This window comes from Glandiceps talaboti, chromosome 10, assembly GCF_964340395.1.
Source record: "Glandiceps talaboti chromosome 10, keGlaTala1.1, whole genome shotgun sequence".
In the NCBI taxonomy this organism is placed as follows: domain Eukaryota; kingdom Metazoa; phylum Hemichordata; class Enteropneusta; family Spengelidae; genus Glandiceps; species Glandiceps talaboti.
This window is the reverse complement of record NC_135558.1, coordinates 5,035,814-5,058,858: the sequence shown is the minus strand read 5'-3', so window position 1 is coordinate 5,058,858 and position 23,045 is coordinate 5,035,814. Positions and strand designations below refer to the sequence as shown.

Below are 23,045 nucleotides of genomic sequence, written 5' to 3'. Positions count from 1 at the left end.
TATATATCTATAATGTATTACATACAGAGAGAGAGACACACGGACACAAGCACACGTACACACACACACACACACACACACACACACACACACACACACACACACACACACACAGCACAAAGCACTCACATAAAGCACACACAAAAAGCACATGATGCAATGTAATCAATATTAGCCAAATGTTTTCACATTATTCCTTGTCCAGTTTCGTTCATTATACACACACGTCAACTTCACGTCTGTTTCTCCTGTAGGTAAACCTTGAAGTTCTAACTTTACATCATTCTGTTTAAAAACAATATCCACATTCCTATTCACACCTCTTGCTAGAATTGTCGAAGTTTAGAAGAATTATAGTTACCTTAGTTATATCCATACTGACCACCGTCACTCTTTCAAAGTAGAAACTAGTAAAGTTAAGGTCTGAAGAATATTTAAACGAAAAAAGAAAATGAAAAAGTAGTTACATTATGATTGTATAGTGGCTGTGGTTGTGGTGGTCGTGATGGTCGTGGTCATGATGATGATGATGATGATGATGATGATGATGATGATGATGATGATGATGATGATGATGATGATGATGATGAAACCAAAAGGTGGTGGGGGGTTGAGGTGAAGGAGACAATGTTTGTTTGGCTGGCAAACAATGCATACTAATCAGCTATACACCATAATAAGTCTTTCGCGTAGGGGAGCATTGAACATTCATTGTATGAGCCATTATGCGTTCATATTTTCTTACAATGCTCTTTGATTATCACTTTTATGCGTATTCTTGTGTCATGTCTGCTGTCTTTAGACATCCACTGATTCAACCTCAAAACAAAGTTGAAGTTTGGTGGGTTGGCCAACAATAGTGCAAACCAGTGTGTTTACCACTAGAAGTCTATACATCATTCAGGTTACTAAATACATGTAATCAGTGACCTTTGGCTTTGGGTTCACGAAACAATCTTAGCCAACTGCATCATGCTATGTACGTATACACTGTAAATGAAATTTGAAAATTGGCATATATATAGCTGGCTATGTAACACGAAGAGATGGAGACATACAAAGGATATATGTTTTCTTATGCCTGACATCGGAAACGTTATATTTTTACAGATACATGTAATGTACTAGCTAAATAAGACTTCGGAAGACCAAAATACGTCACCACTCACCTTCCGTGATTTATCTGTTGCACAACGTCTTAGGGAAGTTTTTCGATGCACTGAATCCAACTATGTCGTTGATGTTAGAAATACTAAAGTTTTTCCAAACAAAGTCAAATTCAAGAAAGAAGGAGACAGCAGCAAGTCGTGTTTACATTTCAATAGGTTTAATTTCGTTAATGTATAACAATACGTGTGATTTAAGTCGCCTTATCAATTTCTAAAATTTGCGAACAATACACCTCTTTCGTCATATGTCCCTACCATATCGAAGTCCAGAGATCGACTAACAACCGTATGGGGGCGCTTTTTGAACTTTGCTCTCTGAGCATCTATCATCAATGATTACAGATTACGACAAGAACATGGCAAGGGATTGGTTTAAAATCGGACATAGCGATCAGTTTAAACTTGCTGCAGAAATTCGTGAAAACTTCTGTAACTTTCTTAGTCTACGGGGTTAATGGGTGCGGTGCAGCGATGCAGTCACGGTTAGACTGGCTCAAGTACGCAGGGTGGGGTGGTGTTTCATGTTGCGTTGTAGAACTTTCTTTTACTGTGCACTTGACTGTATAAAAAACAGATCAATACAATACTATACCATACCATACCATACCATACCATACCATACCATACCATACCATACCATACCATACCATACAATACAATACAATACAATACAATACAATACAATTCAATACAATACAATACAATACAATACAATACAATACATGGTACCTCTAGTGTCTCTAAGTGTACGTTTAATGATACATACATTGGTGAAAACAATACAATGCAATGCGATACAATGCAATGCAACACAACACAACACAACACAACACAACACAACACAACACAACACAACACAACACAACACAACACAACACAACACAGCACAGCACAGCACAACACAGCACCACACCACACCACACCACACCACACCACATCACACCGCACCGCACCGCACCGCACCGCACAGCACAGCACCACACAGCACAGCACAGCACAGCACCGCACAGCACCGCACAATACAGTACAATGCAAATAACGAATTCCTATTCATTGGAAATTGTGTCATCTCCTTTGTTATACATAATGTAAACTGTCATCATATGAATTCGTCAATTTTTTGTACATTATGTCGAGCGTGAGATGGCAACGTTGTTGTTTCCTAACATCATGATTATATGAACACCACATGCACCAAGGCATGTGAAAATCTGTTCAATCGGTAGCATGCCCTCAACCATCGATCTTGACTTATGTTGTCAACATATGAACATTCCATATTCGCAATCGGAATTTGTGCCCCATATATATCGTTGTGTGGTTATGTAGAGAATGGTCTAACACCACAATTTCCGCCTTACTGTTCTATCTTTGTCACATGCTATTTTGCAGGCTTAAAAATTGTGAAGAGTGTGCCGGTCATTTCTTTCGAAGTAGAGAAATTAAATCATTGTCATCAGCAGCTGACAAGATTTGCTCGATATTAAAGCACACGGGGATCTGGAAAATGTTCTTTTGGCGCTAAATCTGAGAAGGAGAGGGGTGGTACTCCCTTAGTAATAACATGAATGGTGATGTGTCGCCCAGACGGTCTGGTTTTTTAAAAGGAAAATCTCGCTGAACACTTTTCCGCTTGAACTTTCCTTGAACTTGAGGTTGATAAAGCATGTCTTTATGATATGCTTCTTAAGAAATGTATAGAAGATCAAGGTATATATATAATAAAGACTGAACATTAAATTGAATCGTTGATTGCTCTATAGGTTAGCGGAACAAGTGGAGCGCCACCAACGACTGTATCTACTAGTTTTGTCTACACACCTCAGTAACACATCTTTCACCGTATAATTATTTTCGCCTTGTTTTCTTACTGCCTGAGTATACATGTTAGTGTATGCTACCTCAGACCACTATTTCAGTGGTCTGAGGTGCTACACAGAATAGTTGTATAAGTCATATAAGTGGTAATTGATCAGAATATATTAAGATTATTCAATTATTAGGTTACGATTTTTCGGTTACGTTAGGCACTTTTTTTTTCTTGTTAACTTACTATTTTGTAACAAATCTCAGAAATTAAAAAAATGCTTTAGCTGCAGTGGTACGACGATTTTCAACACGAATTTATGCAGGTCACTGTTACATCGTAATGTTTATTTAATTTCACTCGTTATTTTATCTTATTTATTTATTTATTTATTTATTTATTTATTTATTTATTTATTTATTTATTTATTTATTAAGTTATTTATTTATTTATTTATCAAATTTATTTATTTATTTATTTATTTATTTATTTATTCATTCATTTGACCAATTTAGCACTAGCACGCTCGTTGTTTTTATCTTCGAATTATAATTTCCATCTATAAACCTTTATCGGCATTTCATTAAAAGTTAGTTGATATTATCCGTTATATACAACTGCAGCTTAGGGAGCGATCAGTTTTTACGGCCGGGGGTGGGCCGGTGACTTATTGTTCGTGTTGTACTTAAAAATAGTGAACCCCCCCCCTCCCTGTGATTCATCCACAAAACAATCGAACGCCCCTCTGACAAATAAAAAAAACCACACTGACCCCCCCCCCCAAAAAAAAAAAATATATATATATACATTCATGGTTTAGTAACCAAACGTTCTAGGATATCTCTTACATTGAGTGAACTATTACCATTATATATTAATTCAACTAATTGTGAAGTACAATATTAGAAATAGAGTTAATATAATTGTAAACCTAGGGGTTTCAGAAAGTTTCAAAGTAGGGAGAGAACTGGAAACAGTATGGGGAGAAGTGCATGCTACGCACGTGCGAATGTTATACAAGCGCGGGAGGGGGAGGTTGGGAGGGGTGTCTCTCTCCCATGGTAAGAGGTTTTTTGAAAAATGAACACCATCTGGAGGCCATTTAGAGCACCATTCAGAAGTAAAACACAACTTAGTTATATCATAAAAGAATCACTAATTTTAGGGTTTCAAAAGTTTAAATCATTTCATGTCATATTGACAATAATAGAAAATAATAATAAAAGATCAAGTAGAAAGCGAGAAAATTTGGGGAAAACATGCATAGTGGAGGCCAGTTACCATTTAGAGATACAAATTCATTAAATTATTTGAAATTTTGTCTCTGTTGGCTATGTTTGTGTGCAATTCAACATGTTCAGGTCAATGGAGGCACAGATTTTAGAATCAGACCATCCTGTAAATTTCAAGGTATTTCATTTCTTATGTGTTTATGGTTTATTGTATGTGTTGTATGGAAATTTAAATACAGCAGGGTGGTTCATGATTTCGTTCCGTTGTTGAAAATAAGGTGACCCCCCCCCCCTCATTTAATCACTTTGTAAAAATGATGACCCCCCCTTCTTTGAGTCCCAAATTAAGGTGCCCCCCTCTGATTTACCCCCCCCCGCCGTAAAAACTGATCGCTCCCTTACTCTTCTATTATTGGACAAATAAAAAAGGCCGATAGAACAACCAGACTAGGGCGACATAATTGTCATTGAGAATGTTCGAAGCAAGGGGGTAAGGTATCGTCTGCAGGTACGTAATTGACCCCAAAGCCTAGCCCGGAGAACACTGATTGATGGCGCTGAACTTTTTTCTGTCAAACAATGAATGATTGCTTCAATGCTACAAAGATTTAATGTTTGCCATCAAAATTTGGCACGATTCCAGTAAGGGTAACAATGTACACAATGACTGTTTCTATCCTATTGTACTTTAGAACCCGCCATGTTCGCTTAAAGTCAGCGGGGGGGGGGGGGTACTGAGTACAGTTGGCAATTGTCCATCGAATGCTGTAATCCATATACCTGAAAAGGCTACCTGTAAAGTTGGCAATTATCCATCAAATGCGTGCTGTATCTCATATACCTAAAGAATGCACCTATCAAGTGTTTCCAGTTTTGGAATTTACATATCTCATATACTTGTTGAATTGTGCGGTGTGGTGATCACCTCTCATGACGGACTATGTTGAGTGGCGCTTGCTTTTTTTTCGGATTCCTAAATATAATCGTTGTTTTTCTTTTCCATATATCAATGAAAACCAGCAGAGTACTCATATCAACGATGACTATTCGAATGAATGTGGATTTAAATTACTTTAGTGATTATGGAGGGAACTCTTCAAGGCTAGACTTCACATACACCATGTCGGTAAGTTTTCGTTTTATCTAACAATGTTTTACTGAAAGGTAATTTACTGACAGGGACAAGGTATTGTTGACATGGAGAGATAAATCCGCAACGGGGGAAATGGTAGATTCAAACAGCATTCGACATGTCTTGGCAGACTTTAAAATTACACGGTTAAGGGTATAACGGAATAACTTACAAATAACACGAAAATGTTGGGCAGAACTTAACAGGTAGTTGTTTCGAAGCAGCAGAAAATGATTTGTTGTAAGAAATGGGTGGAACTTTTTATCACAAATATATGACACGCAGAATTGTTCCGAAAATATGCGGATCTTGATATTTGAACGATCATATAATCAAAGTTTACATTATCAGGTCAAGTTTATACATAATTATGTATTGTTTTGATGGCAGGTTTGTGTATTTCTGTGATCAATAGAAACGATTTTGTAATTTCTTTTACCTCTCCTTTTCTATATATAATGGGAACATTGGTTATATTTCCTGATGTTGTCTGTGTGCGTCTTTGACATTTTTTCTAAAACCACTAATTCAATTCAAATGAAACGTGATTATGTTATGAGAACTAATTAGGTTAGTAAACATTCTATGAATATTAATGAAACATTTACATAAATAACGATTTTATGTAATTCGGTAATATCTTTAAAATGCAACCTTCAAATTGTGTATTCATAATACAAATCAGTTTGCATATGGTTCTCTATTGAAGTTTCATAACATAACACTTTATGACGATGCCATATGCCTAACTTTGAATAGTTTCTGTATTGTGTCAAAGAATGCCACCATTTATGTTATCAAAGTTATATAGCAATTTTTAGTTAAACCTGATTGGCTGCTTAACAAGGATAGTCGTTGTTGATGATGAGAAATTGGTCACTCGTGAGTCAGGGCTTTCAATGGTGTAGGATTCAGCATGGCATGCATTAGTCTCGCTGCCAGACTCGAGACTATCGTTCCTAATCTGTTTATGTATACCGAGATTGGGACGATAGTCTCGAGTCTGGCAGCGAGACTAGGCATGCATAGGCGTATACATTTGCTCTTTGATATAACGTACAATACCGGAGAGGTTAGGCTTCAGTCCAATCAAATCCATTGACCTTTAGTACGGTGTAGGGCAATTCTGCGTATTATAGTGTCACTCTGGTGAAATACACCACACAATAGCTGCAGGCCACAAACAAACAAATCATACCAAGCCTATTAGAGCATAGCAACGCTTGAATGTTTTCGATAAAAACAAACTGTCGTTAAGAGAAGTTGCCAGATTATGTTAGCGAATTGAACGAAACGACAAACAGTGGCGGTGCATAAGTTGTTCATATAGCATGCTCACAATATGAAGTAGATATATGATATCACTTAATAACGGAATAATTTACCAATTTCTGTCTTTGATATGCGCCAAACCGCTTCATGTCGGCGGTGTATTCAACTGTAGTTAGTCGTTTTTATCGCATTCAAAGGTTTCAGTTAAACAATTAATATTGGAAAGGAAAAAAGAACTATGAACAGCAACAAATACAGATCAAAAGGTATTGTCATGATATTTGACTTTACCCTTAATTTGTCTGTCTTGCCGTTAAAATAGCATAACAATATCCCTTTATCGCTGGACTTGTGTTTTATACTGCAGTGGTGAGAACAATTAATTTGTTCAGAGAGACATCTGATTTACATATTAAACCAAAGCAATAGTCAACATCTGACAATGGTCTTCGCTCCTCCGCCAGAAGCCGCCATTGTAAATTTCATCTGGTATCAAAGTCCCTTCAGTAGTTAAATTTTTCATCTTGAATACTCGTTTCTCCAGTAAATTACACATTTCTAAACGCGTTCCAACATGTTTCGAAGTGTCTCGTACCTGACTACCTTACAGTGCAAACAATAACCTACGACCTTATGGTAAAATACATGCGTCCACAACTGAACGTATATTCGGACTGAACTTTGAATAGTCAGTCATACGAGGACAATGTATCTGAATAACAGCAGAGACATAAATGATATGCGTCACTATGCACTGGCAACGTGACTGCAATAATTGAAGGCACACTGAATTAAACGCTTCCCCATTACTATTAAAGTTACTGTCTACTTCATCGGTTAAAACAATTTTCCGCTTATCTAAAATACCAAATTTACAGCTGATACTCTCCAGTTATTGTAAACACAAGTATTTATATTGGGCTGTTTTGGCAAATTTCGTTATGGTGAATTGTAATTTCTTGGTTAGGCACATATCAAAATATTCTCGCATCTGTTGATTTCTGACGACCAAAGTATTAGCCGTATGTGGGCGTCATCGAATGTCATTGAGGTATCGGAGGATACATATATATTATGGCTGTTTGATTTTGTCACTGACTCGAATTTCAACTTTCAACTCTCAATCGATCTCGACATATGACCTGAATATGCTATACGGTATTGACAAATATAATGGTGAAATGGAGACCTGCATATTACCACTGCACCAATCGCTGTTCGTTGGTGATCACATGTATGCTTCTTCAACCAATGGAAAATGTGTGGTTTGAATCGGGTATTTCCCACCGCTTGTTGCACTGTTTATAATATACCGTGACCGCCATATCCGTTTGTCATATATTAGTATATTTGCGTCGCTGTTCGTTAATTTCCATTTTGATCTTGTCATCATAGTTTTCAAGGCAAGGTAAGGATGTGTACATCCCAAGGGTGCATGGGTCGATACACTATATCTGTTTCCAACTATGTAGAATAACCATGTTAACATTTTTTTAAAACTGCGTGTGTGTGACATGGGAAAGATAGGCTTCAATATTAATACTATGAATACTAAAACGAAATATGTTATACAACATACCAAGAGCTTAAAAATACCTGATCGTATATATACTGCCGTCATAAAGAAAGATATATCCTATCTTTTAGTGATTAGTCTCACCATTGGCACCATTACAGTGAAATGAATAATTAAAGCTGTTGTGAACTTTTAAGTGGTGATGTGTTAGCAACAACTTGATTATTAGATTCTTTGCGTTAGTCATATTTTTTAAAACACATCTCATCATGTCTGATAGAGAATTTCATGATTGTCACTCGAGATCCAACGATTTCAGCGAAAAACAGTCTCTGTTTGCAGTTATGTTTATTTAGAATCAATACTTTTTAGAAACAAAATGGAAGTTTTTTTAGTATGCTCCATGTACGATGAACTAAGTTTTCCCCTGAACCAAATAATACAAACAAGTAACGCACGATATTTCAGTCTACGGCATTTTCTACGCCACATGACCACAGTCAGACAACTATTGAATGTCTGAGGCCAACATCAGACAACCAAAAAAGTGTTGTCTGAGGACAACGTTATCAAATTAGCGAGTAACTGTGGTTGTAACCACGATTGTAAATAAGCCGGTTTTGGTAGCATTTTAATTTCAACAGGGAACGTGTGCGTTAGTTTGGTATGTACAAAAATTGTCGAATTCTCTTGCATATTATTTTCACATAATCTTTCAGTTTCCAACATTATCTTCGTTGTGTCATAGACGTTGAAGAGAGACGTTAAATAAATATTTCAGAAACACGACGATTGTGTTATCGTGTACAGACTCAGACCATTAACGAAGACAAGGAACATAACATTTCCTTCGAGGGAGTGTAGTAAACTGTCACTGCATGCTTTCGCGAACATGGCGCACTGGAATAATAACGAAATTTCGTAAAATTGCGTTCTAATGACCATATTTTGACGATGTTAAAACATTTCACATCTATAATTTCGGAAATCGAATGTCGCCGATGAATATTTAGCTATTGATAAAGAATAAATGAATGTGTTAGTAGTAGGTACATGTATTTGCGTTCGTCGAATTGACACGCGACGACTAGGTAGATCTAGTACCATTTTCGCCGGGTTACTGTTATGGCAAATTGACGAATCTTAATTTTAAAAATTGTATTAGTTATCAGAATTGGTGAACAAAGTCGGGTTCAGTAATTTTTATATTAACTGTAAATCATCGGACGGGTGTAAGATAACCGTACATGTTATGTGTAATTTACGGTAATGCCTGCATATTTAGCACATTCAATTTGCACTGTGTAACCATTTTGTTTTGAGTCTTTGATCTACGATTTAACCTCAATCAATTGTGCTTTGATGGATCAGTTTTTTGAGAGAACTTGAAGTGCACTTTTGTACTCCCAAATCATGCAGAATGTTAGCAGGACTGTGCTCTGTTCCCATGAATAGATTTTTCTAATGTCACCTAGAATACATTCAGAAAATAGGTCCAGCTAATAGTCACTGTTTTGGTAGAGGTGCTTGGTAGCCTGTAAATATGTTTTGCTTTCTAATCGTTAGAGATTTAGCATGGCACACATTTTTACGATCATTCATCGCCCTTTTTGATTATCTACAAACTGTAAGCTTACGTTTATTCTAGCTACAAAAAGTGAAAGGAATAGCTAACATAACACACTACTAAAGTCAAAATTTTTAGTTGTCACTCTAAACTTTAAAAAGCCACGTTAAACGTAAAGCTACATGACACATTACAAAAACGTTTGGAAAGCAGAGTGGTTTCCCTTTGCTAGGCTGTATTGAATCATGTAACTGTAACGGTTTCGAATAGAGGGACAAAATGCATCCTTCCTGGATCTTGTCAACATTGCTTCTTATTTGCACAGACAAGGAATTCGAAGACTGTTATTTGCACCTGTCATATGACTGTGTTGAACCCCAGCAGGTTATAAAATGCGAAATGCCGTTAAAAATGCTCTAACATACTGCTGTATAGAGATGAGAATTAGAAAACTAATAATAGCTAACTATGAACAGAATGTAAAACACAAACACAATGTAAACACTGAGCACCTGGGATGGGGAAAGTAAGTTTCCCCCAAACCCAGGCGCCGGGTAGAGTTGGTGAACAGTTAGATAAACGCGTGGGGGAAAATGGAAAAAAAAATTAAATTCACACTCCAACTTCTTGCAAAAATTACCGTTGGAACACATGACTAAATCAATGAATGGTTGGACATAGGGAAATTGATGAAATATTGATTATGTACGAATATTGAGTGAAAAGCTCAATCACAAAAAAAAACGGATTAACGTTAAACTGCATTATACGAAAAGTCATATGTTATATCTGATAAAGAATATATTGCCACGTGGGATACAACGGTTTCGGCAAAAATACTGCCACATACCCACACACTGGTCATGAGCATATCCACACACAAGTAAGAAAATTACTAGTCTGTGGCATGTCACTCATAAAATATAGGTGGGGTCGGGTAACTGGAACCAATCAATTGTTTTTAAACCTTATATGACCTCGTGCCCTAAACCCGGCTACAGCGCCCTCTAAAAAGTAAATTAAACCGTAAATTAAATTAAACGTGGTACCCAGCATTCATCGTGCAGTGCAGGTGTCAGAGACGACGACAATTCAGGACGTGTGCTTTTAGTTGGTTTGGTATGTATTAACAGTTTTCGTCGATCAGTTCGTTTACACACTGGTTTCTGATAATCTTTCAGTTTGCAACTTTACCATTGTATATTGAATGTGTTTCCCTCGACCATGTATAAACGGATACGCAGCGGTCATGTCAATTGTACTCGAAGAGAGAATAGGGATTTCGTACTGAGGTATCGAGAAACGTTCATTGGAATGACAACGAAATTTCGGCAAATTGGGTACCAATGTTAAAATTTTTTGAACATTAAATCATGTCATAACAATGATTCCAGAAATCCTATGTCACTGACAAGTATTTAGCCTTTGAAAAAGAATAAATTAATGTCTATATCTCAGCCCTTGTCAAGACAACATGCGGCGACGGCCTATTAGATGTGGTGCCATTTTCAAGCTATATACGGCAAACTGACGAATAATGAAATAGAAATTGACAATTGTGATCAAAACTAATGAATAAATTTGAGGTCTTCTTTTTAACATTAACTGCAAATACTGTCACAAAATAGTTTGTAATTCTTGACCATAATGCCGAAGGCTTAGTTTGGCGCGCAAGTTTATTTGGGCACATTGCCAACAAGTTACAAATGTTTCAAACAACAAACAAATGTGATAATCCGTGGGTGTAGTAAAATGGTAATCATCGACATTCAAGTTGTCTATGTTTTAAGTAAGTATGTCTTTCCAGACATTCATCGTTTTTTATAACTGAATGTTACTTCATCTGTTTATTTGTAGTGTTATTTGAAAAGCATTGTGGATCGTCATGGGCCAAGCATTTTCAACCAACAGACTGACCCAAAGAGTTGTTTTTTATGCACACTACGTTAGCCATCAGCATTCAACAGGAGAAGGAGAGGATTCTGTATGCTTTCATAGGTTATTGCTAGTCTGTGATGAGGTAAAGTATGTTAAAATTACCATGTCCAAATATTCAAATTAAAAGTAATATCTAAAATGTAATAAAACTGTTTGTTGTGAAAACATAGTGTCTTCTAGCCCAAATGAGTACTTTTCTGATATTGTTCTCTTGCATTGTATTTTGTCTAGGAATCTGTGGGAGCCACGGATGTTCCATATGTCCAGCCATCAACACCACAGGTAATGGTATCAACCTTTTCTGATAAAATTCCCACAGAGGCTCTTAAGCTTCAGATTTTTTTAAAATCCACCAGAAATTATGGTTATTGCAAGACGCTACGAATAAACACTTGAGGTTAAAAAAGCTTGTTATTTGTATTCACGAGGACATCTTTTACTGATGAACCTAGATAGTATTCTGGGTTAGAACGTGTCCTGCTTTAAAGGAGTAATAATTGTGATTTTGAATGAACAGTGACTAGTCTGGCATGAGAAAATCATTGCTGTCTTTGTTTCACGTGAAGAATAACCTACAACCTGCGAAAAAACGCCGGTGCTTGCGTATGGTAAGCAGCCAATGAGACAAGATTCAAGCAAAGACATGCCATGTAATAAGTGTCAATATCTAAGGCCAAATAGAAACAAATTTGTGTGTTTGCGATAACCCGACCCATCCTAGTTTAAGCCCCCGACCCTCAACAATTTTTGGCATGCATAAATGTAAACTGGTAGCAATTTACTATTTACGTATACACCTTCATGCCTTTGCCTCATATGTAGTCATTTTTTAACGAATTTCAGAGAGAAACCATGTCTTTTTAAGACTATAACAGTACAGTCTGCATAACGTGTTCGTGATATGCACTTGAAGATTTTGAATTTCTTGCCAATATTAAGATTAAATAAGTTAATTTTGTCCTAAAAAGCCAATATACACTTATTATTCCCAATTCTTAGATACTAATCGTAGGATTTCTTTTCTATTTCCAGCAAGCAAGTGGTGGTTCGCCAGGGGGTAGTATTGATTGCTTCAAAAGGGATGAAATTCAACGAAGCAGAGATCGCCATTCGTATAACTTCACCTAGCTCTTTTCTAAAATGAATAGACATCGTTTACTTGGTATCACCGCTCAAAATTAACAGCGCATTATTGATGCAACGAGGATATGACTATTGTCGATGTATAAATATACTATAATTGGCAGTTATAGTGTGAAGTAATACAATCAATAACTAGTGATTACTGCCAAACAACACTGCCATTTCCTTTACGCTATGACATGAACCTTGTGCAATATGTAATTTAAATGATCGCTTTGGCATAAAAACATGATGTACTGATATCTATCACTGCTACTTTTTTATTGGTTTCGTCCCATCTGATGTACAGCCATTACAGATTGGAAGAACAGTTTTATATTGTCTTTTTCAGTTGATGTCAGTTTCCGGTTCCACTATTTCTGGCGAGACTGCAACATTTTCGCGATTTTATATTTTTTTCTCGAATATGTAAAAAAAAAAGTTAAGGGTCAGCAGTAAAAAAAACTAGGTAGGGTCGGGTAACCGAAACCACATTTTTTTTTGATAGGTCTTATCTATGATGTACTAATAAACATAGGTGTTGACGACTAATCATGGTGAACCAAAAATAAATATGCTTGTAGGATATATTTATAGAGCCTTAATTAGGTTTGAAAAGAAGTTTTTATTTATGTAATGAGACTATGTTATAAATGTAGAATACTTTGCTTAACATCAGTGCATACAAAATATTGTTTTCTGTGAAGTTTCTATAAAAAATCGTTTCGTGTAGCAATATGAAACATAATTCAAATCTCTTTTAAAGTCTGTCATGAAACACGACTGTGTACAAGTATTATATGCTCAGCTTAAATTGTTTTAACTATGCAACTTAAACATAATAATTGTGTTATGTTGTGTATTGCTATGTGAATTGTACAGAGACAAATATTTTTTTTGTAAAATCGAGGAATGGGTTGTTTTATATTGTATATACTAGTTGTTCAAATATTAGTCATTAGTCTTCAACATGATATTGTGTCTCTGAGATCATGAATGTCATAAACAGAGCAATACAATGGATGGTCTTCATAATGCATGTACAAAGTGTACAAATACGATAATGTGCTTATATGACAATAAATTCTAATACTATTACAATAAATTTAAAACAATGCATACATGTATGTATGTATGTATGTATGTATGTATGTATGTATGTATGTATGTATGTATGTGTGTGTGTGTGTGTATGTATGTATGCCTGCCTGCCTGTCTGTCTGTCTGTGTATATATGTGTCTGTCTGTCTGTCTGTCTGTCTGTCTGTCTGTCTGTCTGTCTGTATGTATGTCTGTCTGTCTGTCTGTCTGTCTGTCTATACGTACGTACACGTATGTATGTATGTATGTATGTATGTATGTATGTATGTATGTATGTATGTATGTATGTATAATGTATGTATGTATGTATGTATGTATGTATGTATGTATGTATGTATGTATGTATGTATGTGTGTGTGTGTTTGTGTGTGTATGCATGCCTGTCTGCCTGCCTGTCTGTCTGTCTGTCTGTCTGTCTGTCTGTCTGTCTGTCTGTCTGTCTGTCTGTCTGTCTCTGTCTGTCTGTTTGCCTGCCTACATGCGTCTGTGTGTATGTATGTATGTATGTATTACGTATGTTATGTATGTGCATGTGTGCTTGCGTAAGTGCGTACATACATGCATTAATGATTATGCGCATTTATGCAGGGAGGAGGGAGAGATGGATCGATGGGGATTGATGGATTTATGCCAAAGATGGATAAACATGACGTGTATACAGCTGAATAAAGACAGACAGACAGACAGACAGACAGACAGACAGACAGACAGACAGACAGACAGACAGACAGACAGACAGACAGACAGACAGACAGACAGACAGACAGACAGACAGCTACATGGATGGATTGATGAATGGACGGGCGGGCAGACGGACGGACGGACGGACTAACCAATGTGTTCAAAGTTTGTAATAAATTGTACGTACAGCAATTGAAGTGGGTAAGCACAAGTAATCGCTTGTAATCACAAGTATTGGACCGGTGAGTTCCTCAAGCCGGGAGGGGGGAGGGCGGGATTTTCTAACGGTCAACGAAAAGTCACTGAATCCCCCCCCCCCTCTCTGTAAAAACGAAAACAGGATGACCTGCTATCACTTATTTCTACTATCCCCCCTCATATATCATATTCACATTGTGACTGGACTCAGAGCTTGATTATGTCTCATGAAAACTTTACAAGACAGCACTATTCGTGTTGTTATAGCGACTGCAAAGGGTTGAAATATTTAAATACAATAGTTTCATGACAGTAAAAGGTGGGGCCTTGAGATGGTGTTAAATATACCTATTATGGGGGTCCTAGGGGGTCTCCCCTAGAACCTCTGGAAGTATTTTGACTCTTATTAAAGCCATCTTTAAGATAGGCTATATATTCAAACCCTTACAGGCAATATTTTTTAGCCTTTACAAGACAAGTCAAGTACTGTATCAGAAACGTTTCTTTACACATCGGGGCCCGTTGAATATGTATTCAACGCATCTGGTGGTGAGAGTTTACTTTAAGAGTCATTGAAGTTTTAAGGCAATTTTATGTTGTCATGGCAATAATATCACATCTTTAACAGAGAGTATCACTAAAATTAGAAATTAATCTTCATACATAGAATAAAATGTTCAAGAAAAGTTTTTATAACATGAAAATAATAAATATTATGACAGTAACATTAACAGGTTGGTGCATCTGGTTATCATTGGTTGACTGAACGTTTACAAAATAACACGTCAATTATATGTTGAATAGAAGTGTGCAAGTGAAACCTACATTTCTAAATACATACATGAATTTTTTAGCATGCAAAGCACAAATTTACGTACGTAAATGTTCGACGGGGCTAAATCTTACCAGTTCTGGTATATTTTAAATACATGATTGTTACAAAAAACTAATATGACAGTAGTGACGAGTTAGGACATGCGCCACCAGCGGCCAATTCATTCATCAAATTCAAGGTCAACTGGGCGGAAGTGAAAAGTAGTCGTCTACGCATACGGAACGCATGGTGGTTGAAGTTTGCTGAATTAAATATTCCGATAACTATGAAGACACGAAACATCAGCCGATGGATATTAATAGTAATTTTTGCAACCTTGGTACTTGTCTCGTACTCCGAGAGTCCGGAAAGAACTTGCAACGAGGGAGGTGGAAGGGACGATGCACCGAGGTTTGTTTTCAAGTTTTGATTTTCTTTGATTCAACGCCATGGGGAGATATAATATATATGTGTACAGTGTACACTGCATTGATCATGGTGTACATGTATTAGACATCAAAATACAGCTATAGGTATTGATTTGTGATGTCGAGTGTTCAATCGAATCCTAGGCGATATGCCTGTAGCACAGTCACTTGTGAACTAATATTCTAATCCAGGATGATAATATTCTAGGATGATCATATTTACAAAATAATGGCGTTTAAAATTACTATATAAGTTATTTACGAATAATTTAAAAATACCGTCACTTGTGATTGCATTGGAAAATAGTATGTATTTTTTGAACATTTGTAAATGTGTAATAGCGTCATTATTTTGTATTATGATCATATCATTCTGGAATAGTATATTATTAGCTCACACGTGACTGTGCCCTGCATATACAAATATTCTGAGCAACACATGAAGCCCGCCATTTAGCTAAGTCATGGACCAATCGAAGAGAGAAAAGAGTAAATATCCCCCGGGAAGTACCAGTGCAGTGGCCAGCTCTTGCTTGTAACAGTAGTAGGGGTCACCCGGTGTGCAACCAATACTTCCAACCCTAGATCCCATGTTAGACCAATACCCTAGACCATTACATCGTGTTTTTAAAAGATCAACTTTTAGACCAAATTTTGTAGTAGTTCCATACTTAAGAAAAAGGTGGATTACAAAAATGAAGTTTTCACGCTTGTATATTTTTTACTCAGGAGGTAACATTTTTGGGGCTAATTAAATGCACAGTTATGAATTGGTAGACAGTGCAGTGGACCCCATGTTAGACTCTCCATGATTGAAAAAATCAGACTCCATTTTAGACCAAAGGGCTAGAAAACACACCCCAAATGGCAGCATGTATACATATAGTAAAATACTAGTAGGGGAAGTAGTGCCCCCCCCCCCCCCCCCCCCACACACACACACACACTGTAGTTTGATGACATTTGATAGCTGTTTTGCTTGGTTTACAGTCCTGGTGGATGTTCAGTTCATGACAGACCCCTAATGAAGGGGATTACTGTGAGTGAGTTTGGTGGACCTGAAGTACTGAAAGTCAGATATGATATTCCTATTCCACAACCAACTGATACAGAGGTATGTACTAAATCAGACGCTACAAACAAAATTATATTTGATGAAACTGTAGTAATTTAGCACAAAAACAGTACTGTTGCAATGTCTAAAAAGTTTACACTTTTGATGAACATCTCTACAAAACTAGGGAATCAGTGATGGTTTTAGTCAAACTTTATCAGTTTTAATGGGCATATGAGATGCATGTTATTTAATATTGATCTTTTATAAATGGCGAATTTATGTAAATTTGTACTCTCAAATGTAATTTAATGGTAAAAACATTCTGTTCTCTTAGGTTTTAATCAAAGTACTTGCAGCTGGTGTTAATCCAGTTGAAACATACATCAGAAATGGAACACATAAGTTCAGACCAAAGTTGCCATGGATACCAGGGCAAGATGTAGCTGGAACTATTGAAAGTGTTGGCAGCAGTGTGAAAAGTCACAAAGTAAGGGTTATTTCTTCATAGCTGCATTATTTACATGTGCCGGGCTTGAAATAATGACAAACATTTTCTTGCCCACAAGAATGAGAATGAGCAAGCATAGGTTTTAAAATCAAATCATTGGGACAAGTACTTTCGAAAACCCCTTGCCCAGTGCTTCCAATCACTTGTTTGGTATTCTCTGTGGCTGTAAATCTTTCACTCACTCTGCCCATGAAAGTACAGCAAAAAACACTAGAAGTACAAGTACAAATACCTTGAGTACCCAATCTTGGATTTTCTCATTGTAGATTTCTGTAATTATTACCTAATATTTATGTTTATCCAGAATAGCAAAATCTCCACAAATCATACTGTGCGTTTATCTGTTTTAGTGCACAAGGAACGATTGCACATTCATCAGCATACAGATATAGTATGCAATAATGTTTTTGATATTGCAATGCAGTACAATATCAGGCTTGTAAGTTGTATATATATTTGCACAGCATTGGAAATAATCATCATGAAATTAGACAATATATTAGACAAAACATACGATGTCCCACCTGCTCAAACGAACTTCATTCATTTAGGAGCAGAGTGGGTCTGGCATTAATGCGATTGCTGAACTTCATTTTCACACTTTTAACCAAATCTAGAAAACTATCACACCTTCAACAATAACAGGTTCTATATTTACTTCTGAGATGTTGATAAGTTGATTAAAATTTACTTCTAATGTGATGTACAGTGCTGAGTTTCTGTTAGTAATTATAATTGTTTACCATGTTTTTACATTACATTGATAGTTATGTGTGACTGCTATAATTTTCATTATCGTTTAAAGCATATAGAAAGTGTCCATGTGAACAACTAGTCTATTGATCTTGCCCCAAATTTTAACGTAATTTCATGGATTATGTATTTAGTAAGTGAAGAATTTGTCTATATCTTAATAACAGGTTGGAGATAGAGTGTATGCTCGATTGCCTACAAATTCAGGTGCATATGCAGAGTTTGCTGTTGCCCCAGAAGACAAAACTCACAGAATACCTGACCATATCAGTTTTCAACAAGGAGCAGCTATTGGAATACCATACTTTACTGCATACAATGCATTATTTCAGAGGTGAGCTCATATCAGTGGATTCAGTGTCTTCGTTTTTACACTTATCATATATTTGATTCATAATGTCTTTTATTTCTACTTAACCTAACTGCAAGGATGAACAAATCCACTGGTCCTGGGTCCGGGACTAGTGATTTTTTTGGGCAGACCACTCAAACTTTACCTTGACTGGTCCGTTGGACCAGTACCTTACTGTTAATAACTATGTTAAAAAGTCGTCTGAATATACAGATATATATATAGGTAAGATTTATTGTTTCACATTAGCAGGACATGGGACCATTAATTCTTTCAGCAGGACCACTGGATTTTTTAAGGCACTGGTGCGGTGACCACCAGTTCACAAAATGATTTGTTCATCCCTGAACTGTCTAGATTTTGTTGTTGACCCTTAAAATTTGTTTACTTTTATAAAACTAAAAAACTTCACATTCATTTCCGCAGTCTAGTTTTGTTAGTGACCCTTTAAAATATTCATACTAATAAGTAAAAAAAGGTCATGTGATCGATTTCCACCGCGACTTTAAGGTTTGTGGTGTAATTTAATATTGTTTCTGTATAACAGGACAAATTCAAAACCTGGAGAGTCAGTTCTTGTTCATGGAGCAAGTGGAGCAGTATGTATTATCTAATAATCTATATCACTTACTACTACTTAGTGAGTAGAATGTCATCACTTTCCAGCTGGGAAATATTTATCAGTAACATCAATGGCAACAATTCTATCATTCAAAAATATAACAACAGTGTGATCAAACATTAATTAAATGTAAGTTGTAATTGTAACGATATGAAAGTGTCATATCTTGTTTAGATTTTTAAGACAAATGACATTAAAAGATATCAGGGATACAGGCTTGTGTGACAGATCCTAAAAGAACTGTGCCATTTTATGTGTTACCATCTCTACAACCTGTTACAGACTGGTTAGCCTGTGTTTGTATATGTCCATGGACTGACACTACAGACTTGTTTGGGCTGTGTACAGTTTGCATATGCCAATGTATGACTGTGTTTGACAGTGACTAACTCTACCATCTTTTTCAGACTGGTTTAGCTTGTGTACAGTTTGCATATGCTCATGGTATGACTGTGTATGGAACGGCAGGAACACAAGAAGGCCTGGACTTGGTAACAAGAAATGGCGCAGTGAAGGTGTTCAACCACAGAGATGAAAATTATACAACAGAGATTATGGTAATTATTGTAAACATGATTCTGTATCAGCAATGGACTATGTATGTCAACAATCAAATGTCTCTCACATTATTGTCCCAATTAATATTAATACTAACATCACCTACCATTGAATTTAACATACAAACGTACTATACTCACGTAGGCCTCAAATGTCAAACTTACCAAACAGCGACTTTTTTTAAGTGGTGATATGTCACATTTCTATTCAGTATTGATGTTAAGTCAATTCCAGCAAGATATAACCGTTGTCAATTACTTAATTTGCACTGATAATTTTGCCTTGTGCATAAATTTCAAATCATACTATGTTCTGTTTACCACACACAGCAAAAAACAAGCAATTGACTGTTGACAGTCAAATAGGGATGAGGTACTAGATGTTACCAATTGATCCACACCACTACTGTAAACATTATGTATTTTGGTGTATTATACAATCATTACACAGTATAAAATTATAATGATATCTGAATTGTACAATAAGGTCCTATCCTAAATAATGAGTAAAATGAAAGGAATAGAAAGATGGGCCTACATGTATAAGAGTTTAGTTATCCAGCCTGAGAGCTTTCTACATGAGGCTTTTAACCCAGCAAAAACTCCATTTACAACTAAAACATTATGTGATGTTTATTTATTTAATTAGATATTTATTTATTTATTTATTTATTTATTTATTTATTTATTTATATTATTTTGTATACTTTGTGATATATATAAGCCAGCGAGCTGAGTGTGGCGTGCTCTTTGTAAACCTTATATAATTTGATAACTCCACATAGGACACTTTAATTATAAACAAACATAACATAACATAACATAACAAAACACAACATAACATAACATAACACAACATAACATTGACATTAACATAGTTTTATGATTAGAATTAACTTCACATGTAACAAAATATTTCATTTGCAGAAGATTTTTCAGATAATGATAGTCATTCTCCATTGTCAGCACTTTTGGTTCAAATTATTCAAATGATAATGTACATCACTTTGAAGTGAGAACAGTTAAAAGAAGTATTGCAATTGAAGCTCTTGCAGTTAGTAAAAATAAAGACTTATTTATCTGTTGTCACAAATACTTAATGCATTTTATTATTATTTCATATCAACAGAAAGCAACCAATGAAAGAGGTGTTGATGTTGTGATGGAGATGTTAGCCAATGTAAATCTCCAAAAAGATATGGAAATGTTGGCAGAGTATGGGAGAATAGCAGTAAGTCAGGACAGTTTATTACTTTGAAATGGTAAATTAGAAATGGATGTGATGTTTCTATCCATCTACTACAGACCAGGCTTGATCATGCAGTGATTTAATTTCAGAGAGAGACGTTGAATGCTGAATATTAAATCATTGTATGAGCAAGGTCCACAGTAGACAGATAAAAAATTTGCACTTGCTTCTAAATCACCATTCCATGGTAAAGTAACTATTTTACTATCCTATTTATTTTTACAACCATGAACAATATATTCTCCATGAAGAGAGTTATCACTAATTTCTGTACGGCCAATACAATACATCTTGTAAAGATGCATGTATACATGAATTGCAATTTCACAGTAACTATTATCCATAATGAAAGGCAAAAATAAAAGTAAAAATGAAAATGATAACTATCTGTACCCTTAACTAGTATGGCTTGTAACTTTAAGTAAACCTTGATGGATTGTTATTAAGACTGTGCAATTTTGGCAAGTGCTTAAAAAAAAATAGGATGGCAATACAACTTCCCCCCCCCCACCCCCCATGTCAATTTAACATTATTATTATCCTTGTTAAACTGATTTTTACCCCATCAAGTGTAGTCACAGCATCAATTGGAGACATATTTCACATTGTGTAGTCAGCCAGTCATCTAAAAAAAGAAGCAGATGAAGTGCACATGAAGATAAAATGTTAATTGTTGTGACTGGAGAAACATAACCATGCTGTATATGTACATGACTTTTCCAGCTAGTTGGAAGCAGAGCATCTATTGAAATTATACCAAGAACTTTAATGACAAAAATGGGATCTATAGTTGGTATACGACTCAAGCTGACAGAGGTAACTATACAATACAATGTTCATTTCACAAATGGTATAAACCTAGCTAGAATTTCATTTATTTACTTACAGGTTATAGGCAACAGGGGTCCAATTGAAATAATACCCAGGACATTGATGACAAAAATGGGGTCAATAATTGGTATAATGCCCAGATTGAATGAGGTAACTATAAATTCAGGTCAATTCTAAATGGTGTAATTTGCCATAAGTTATGTAGGAGGTAATAATGCCCAGATTGAATGAGTTATAACTTTATAAACTAGGTCAATTATTGAATGGTATAGTGGAAAATTGAGTACTGAGTGCGGGTTACTAATTGGTATAATGCCCAGGTTGAATGAGCTAACTTTAAAGTCCACGTCAATTACTGAATGGTATTGTGTGCAATTGAGTATTGAGAATGGGTAATAATTGAGCCCAGATTGAATATGGTAGCCATAGAAAAGGTTGGTATTGTGTCCATTTGAGAAGTGAATATAAGTATTGATATAATGCCCTGGTTGAATGAGCTGATACTATGAAACCGGGTCAACCCTTACATGTACATGGTGTAATGTGATGTAGGTTATGTATTGAATATGGGTAATATTAAATATGAGCATTGCTTGAAAGAACAAAACCTTCCAAGATTCCAAATGTGACCCAAATGCAAATCAAAATTCAACCAAGGCCTGTTACTGTGCATTATACAACCAGCCTCTAAATAACATGTACAGTGTCTAAGTATGGTATTCATCTCAACAAAATAATACTCAAGTTACAGCTAGTGCAGGTTTAAGCTGAGGTTTATAATTCAAATTCTCTCTTTTGCTCGTTTGCAGGAGGAATATAAAGAAATTGCAGCTTCCATTGATGCTGGTTTGGTGAACAAATACTTAATTCCACGTGTGGGATTAGAATATCCTCTAGAACAAGCTGATGAAGCACATAGAGAAGTTATAGAACATAAGAAAGGAACCCAGGGTAAAATAGTACTAACACTATGAAATGAAGGCAATATTAGACACTTATTGCCTGGCTATGAGGGAATTAGTAGACATCTATTATACCATGAGGGCTGTTATGTACTTAACAGCACAAGGGGTAATATAACATCCACTAGTGCCTGAATAAGGCAAGGCAATAAGTGTTTTATAACATATCACATTCTC

General features: G+C 35.9%; 1 protein-coding gene and 1 long non-coding RNA gene across 2 annotated transcripts; both read left to right on the top strand.

The window, feature by feature from the left end:
* The first annotated feature begins 5,120 nt into the window (after positions 1 to 5,120).
* LOC144441465 (uncharacterized) lies at positions 5,121 to 13,020 on the top strand. Its single transcript, XR_013481243.1, has 4 exons — positions 5,121 to 5,334; positions 11,553 to 11,715; positions 11,865 to 11,915; positions 12,666 to 13,020. It is a non-coding gene; the product is annotated as an uncharacterized LOC144441465 (long non-coding RNA).
* Positions 13,021 to 15,835: 2,815 nt separating this feature from the next.
* Positions 15,836 to 22,880, top strand: LOC144441288 (quinone oxidoreductase-like). The gene is made up of 9 exons (XM_078130846.1): positions 15,836 to 15,960; positions 16,968 to 17,091; positions 17,369 to 17,521; positions 18,463 to 18,629; positions 19,195 to 19,246; positions 19,677 to 19,826; positions 20,956 to 21,057; positions 21,799 to 21,891; positions 22,716 to 22,880. The coding sequence occupies exons 1-9, from the start codon at positions 15,836 to 15,838 to the stop codon at positions 22,878 to 22,880; spliced, it is 1,131 nt and encodes a 376-aa protein (XP_077986972.1).
* Positions 22,881 to 23,045: the final 165 nt, after the last annotated feature.